The 5135-nt window shown below is 28.0% G+C and overlaps 1 protein-coding gene across 2 annotated transcripts; it reads left to right on the top strand.

Moving 5' to 3' along the window:
- Window positions 1-456: 456 nt before the first annotated feature.
- On the top strand, window positions 457-4693 carry LOC107471562 (cystinosin homolog). Of its 2 annotated transcripts, none has more exons than XM_016091047.3 (8): window positions 457-691; window positions 776-908; window positions 1010-1099; window positions 1167-1291; window positions 2207-2249; window positions 3939-4056; window positions 4153-4202; window positions 4503-4693. In XM_016091047.3, the coding sequence occupies exons 1-8, from the start codon at window positions 567-569 to the stop codon at window positions 4638-4640; spliced, it is 822 nt and encodes a 273-aa protein (XP_015946533.1). In that variant the 5' UTR covers window positions 457-566; the 3' UTR covers window positions 4641-4693. The 2 variants fall into 2 exon arrangements, with proteins under 2 accessions (XP_015946533.1, XP_015946534.1); XM_016091048.3 differs by having other exon boundaries at window positions 863-908.
- The last annotated feature ends 442 nt before the right edge of the window (window positions 4694-5135 follow it).

Consider the following 5135-nt stretch of genomic DNA (forward strand, 5'->3'; position numbering starts at 1 on the left):
TGGAAGAAGTGATGTGTAGAAAGATAGAGGTATGAACATTAGATGCATGCTCCTTTTTATAGTGAAGTCTGTATCTCAAAGGCATAAAATGTCTGTTTCTGTCATCCTGATAACAATTATTTTTTATTCATTTCGAGATTCGATAATTTAATAACTATTATTTTTTATTCTTCATTTCAGGTTCAATAGATATGACATTACAATTTTGGGTGTTGTCCACGTGTCAATCACTCAGCGCACCACTTGTCGATTGAACAATCAGCCACTACTCTCCTATAATATATAGATAGATTACTATTTTTGTCCTTTTCAAAATGTATGTTACAGAACCGCTTATCAAATTCGGAATATATGAAAATGTTAAAATTAATAAGCAATTATATCATGACGGTTTCCAATGTAGTCTAGGCACTGATAGCTGTGCCGGTGGACATTATCTTCTCTGTTTTCACCACCAATAATCAAGTTAGTTTTAATGAGAAAAAAAAATACACTTATCCCATCACATTATTTTTCTTTGCAAAGTTTGAAGCTTTTAACAATTAAGAGTTGGGGAAGATTATATTATGATGGGAATAGCATGGAATTCTCATACCCTTGAAGTTGCATACAGAGTGTTAGGATGGAGTGGTTTCTTTCTTTGGTCCTGCAGTTTCTACCCTCAGCTTCTCTTGAATTTCTTTAGGAAGAGGTATATATTGTTTTTTTGTACACAATACGAGTGATCAATTTGCACCGCTTTCAATTTAATTTCAATTCCTCTGGTTTTTTGTAGTGTGGTTGGATTGAATTTCAATTATTTGTTGTTGAACAATACCAAGCACACCTTGTATCTCATCTACAACACTTCCTTGTACTTCAGCTCTTCTGTGCGGTTTCAGTATCATCTCAAATATGGCTTCGACCAGGTATTATTATATTAATTTATTATTATTTTAATTAATTAATTAATTAATTAATTAACTTCTCTTAAGAAAAAACTTATTTTGATTTTTGTCAAATGTTGTAGATGGTACCTGTTGCTGCAAATGATGTTGCATTCTCAACACATGCTGTTTTATTGACGGGAGTATTACTGTTTCAATGTGCAATATATGAGGTATTTTCAATATTTTGATTCCATTAATTATTTGTTAAGTTGTAATCATGTGTTGTTCTTTGTGCAGCGCGGGAATCAGTCACTATCAAAAGTGAGCATAGGGATAATCTCTTTGGTGTGGATTATTGTCGCAGTTTGTTCCTTCATATCACTTCCTACTAAATCTTGGCTTTGGCTTATCTCCATTTTTAAGTGAGTGTTAATATTCAATTTAATCTCTTAAATTTGAGATTAAATTTAAATTGATTTATAAAATTATAATTGATTTATAAAAAATAGCGGAAAATATGTGCGGGAAAATGAAAAAAATTTGGTAAGCATAAGCCAGCTTTGAAAAGCTCCCTCCTAGGTGCTTTCAAAAGCACCCCTAACTTTTAAAAGCCGTAAGCACAAGCACTTGAGCTTTTTAATTTACCAAACGCAAAATGACGTGCTTGTGCTTTTTAAAAGCACAAACACCTCCTGAAAAAGCTTTACCAAACCCAGCCACAGAGATAAGCTTATGAACTAAGGGAATTGATTCTCTTAATCTTTTTTAACAATTAAGGGAGTAAAGTGTGATCTCTCACTATTAATTTTATAATTAGAATTAAAAATAAATATGAGAGAGAACAATGATGGGTTAGAGATTACACTTTAAACTCTCAATTTTTTTAACAATTGAAAAGATCCATTCTCATGAACTAATGCAAATTATAACTTTAAATTTAGAAATTCAAATTAGGTCATTAAAATTTTAGAGGTCTGTCAATTTAAGTTAGATTGAATGTTAACTCTCTTTTTTTATCTCTAAATATTTATTAAACCAATAAAATATGACACATTTTCTATGAGACAACAGATCTTACACTACTTTGTATGCATTATGAATTTTATCAATCTTACTATTGAATTATGTCCTACTATCTTTGTAATCAAGTTTATCATATTTAAAAAAAATTCAAATATCAATAAATATATGATCTAACAGTCATTTGAAACTATAATATTTGTACAAATAAAGTGATGTTCTAATGATATATCAAATTAATTTCAAAATTTATTAAATTAATCCATATAGTTAGATGTTGAAATAAATTCAACTATTGAATTGATATTTTGGTGCAGCACAATGCAAGTAATTTTGGCAGTCATCAAATATATTCCACAGGTCAGAAACACATTCTGTTGTGCTAAAAAAGACATTTAATTGGACTCACAACTGGTTCTTCTAGGTATATTTAATGAACTCTTTCCAAAGTTAAGACATGAATGTGAAGTTGTTGTTTGAATCAAATAACAAATATTGTTTATCTCAAGAGCAAACTCTTGTTTTAATCAAATTATAGTCATACATTCATATATATCCATACATGAGCTCATTATTACTTCTGCTAACCTCAATTAGCCAACATTATTTATTTATTTATTATTAGAGTGAAGTGCTAAAATAAAAAAATTACATTTTTGAAAGAAAAAAATCTTTAAAAAAAATTGAAATTGGTTAGTGACCCCTTTTTTTTTTTGTCTTGGGCGTTAGTGACCCTTAAAAGACAACTACTGTTCAATAAAATGACTAAGGGTGTGTTTGAATTTGCGTTGGAGAAGAGAAAAGCGCGTTTGAGCTTCTTGAACGCTTCATCTTTGTGTTTGGCAACATTTTTGTACTCTAAACGCAGAAGTGATTTCTATGTTCAACCCAGGTTTACCAAAAGCTATAAATTCTAACTTTTTCGTTTAGCTTTTCACGTTGGATTAAAAAATATGTTCTATATACCAATTATGTCCTTCATTATTTATATGTTTATTTTTTTTTATAATATCTTTTCTAATACTCTCTTATGCATATTATTGTTTTTTATAAAACTTCTGTTTTTTTTGTTTATATGAGTTTTTTTTACTGTTATTATTATTTTTTTTATACATGGAATATTTTTTTACGTTGTATTATGATTCTATTAATCCTATTAGAGTACTAAAGAATATTGAGAGTACTAAAAAATATTAAAATTTATTTAAATATTTAAAATAAAATTATAAGATAATATAAACTAATTATTTAAATTCATGTCCTTTTCTGTAATTTTTTATCTAAAAGTGATTTTGAATAATGTAATCCAAACAATATTTAGTTTACTATAATCTATTTTGAATAAAAAATTGCCAAACATAAATCACATTAATACTAACTCACTTTTGATCAAAATCAATTTTACAAAATCAATTTTATACAAACTTCAGTTTGCAAACTGTAATCCAAACACACACTAAATTGGATTTAGGGGCGTTAATGGATTGGGTCGGACCAGGTTTAAGTAGACCCAGATCTGGTCTTAAAAGGCCAACGGGTCTACTTTGATCCACCTGAAGTGACATGAAAAAATTAGGTTAAATCGATTCGACCCGATGAAATATTAGTATATACAAATTTGTAAATTTTTATATATTAAAATAAAAATAATACCGTATAATATAAAAAATATTAATTAAATTATAAAAGTATAATATAACATTACTAATTAATTTAAATATATATTTTTTTATTGTAAAAAACAACTTTAAACTAGATTGGATAAAAATGAAAATCCGAACCCAAAAAAATATGTCTCGAATTCGTACCGGATCGGATCTTGAACACCCCTAATTGAACCCATTTTCATTAGCAGCATTATATCGTCTATATAGTATATACCATATTAAATCATTGTATTACAATATTTATATGTGATAGGTAGACTTTGATTAACCTTAAATTAATTGTTTGATATCACCAAAAAAAAATTAATTGTTTGATTAATTTTAAATACCATTGTGCATTTTGTTATTGGCATAAAGGTAATTATTGTACAATAAAATACAGGCAGTTATGAATTTCATGAGAAAGAGCACAGATGGGTTTAGCATTGGAAACGTGCTACTTGATTTCTCAGGAGGAGTCACAAATTATGCCCAAATGGTTGCACAGTCAATTGATCAAAGTTTGTTTTCTTTTTCAATTTAATTAAGTATATAGACATATATATAGTCATTTGATTTTCTGCATTAATTTGATGATTCCTTACTTTTCTTTCTAGATTCTTGGGTGAACTTCTCTGGTAACATTGGCAAAGTGTTACTATCCCTGGTAAGTACTACATACTAGACCAAATAATTTTTAATATTTTTAAAAAGTGTAAAATTAGTTTTCAATTTTATTTAAACTAATTTTGCAGAGAGATTAATTTTTTTTGAAATCCTAAAGGATAAAAAAATGATTTATTATTTTATTTTATTAATGATTGTTTTGTCTAATATTTAGATATTAAAAACTAAATTGTATTAATTTCTTTGGATGGTAATTTGTCTCTAACAAAAATTGATAGGAACCAATTTGAAACTTTTTTTTTCCCTTGGCATGAAATCATTGCTATGTACACATTTTCAGGTTTCTGTATTCTTTGATGTTCTTTTCATGTGTCAACACTACTTCTTGTATCCTTCAAAGAAAGCAGCATCAATTAGAGTGAAAGAGCCCCTTATTAAGTCACCACTTGGGTCACCTGTGCCATTGGAAAGAGTTTAGTTTCAAGTTAAGTTTAAGCTTGTCCATATGTACAGCAAATCTGTGTTCCGTATAAATGTTTTCATATAAAAATATAGTTAAAATATTGATATGTATTGTATTAAATTATTGAACAATTTTTAACTAATTTTATATAAAGACATTTTTGTGCGAATAATCTCTTCTTTATATAATGCTAAAAATTTTCGGGGGTTGATGTCCCTGGTTAAAACTTTAAAGAGTCTCTGTATGCATATGGTCTATGGAAGGACTCAATTTTACCGTTTATAATAAGTTAATGACGGCTTCGTTAGATAGACAACTGAAAATCTAAATGTCCTAAATAATGGATTGAAAATTTAGCCTAATGAAGTTAAAAATAAAGACATTATCTAAATGCCTCCATCAAAAATTTTCATTCAATAATTCAAAAATTTTAACCATCCATTATATCTCAATTTACCAAAGCACCAATTTCTACTCCAAACGCTTTGTTGTTGTTGTTGTCACTTGGTC

Source organism: Arachis duranensis, chromosome 10 (genome assembly GCF_000817695.3).
Source record: "Arachis duranensis cultivar V14167 chromosome 10, aradu.V14167.gnm2.J7QH, whole genome shotgun sequence".
Classification (NCBI taxonomy): Eukaryota; Viridiplantae; Streptophyta; class Magnoliopsida; order Fabales; family Fabaceae; genus Arachis; species Arachis duranensis.

Excerpts from the sequence above, each read along its gene's own strand:
- LOC107471562 (XM_016091047.3), top strand. The coding sequence starts at position 567 with ATGATGGGAATAGCATGGAATTCTCATACCCTTGAAGTTGCATACAGA. Across the intron at positions 1,292-2,206 it reads TGGCTTATCTCCATTTTTAA|CACAATGCAAGTAATTTTGG; the intron begins GTGAGTGTTAAT and ends ATTTTGGTGCAG. Across the intron at positions 2,250-3,938 it reads TCATCAAATATATTCCACAG|GCAGTTATGAATTTCATGAG; the intron begins GTCAGAAACACA and ends AATAAAATACAG.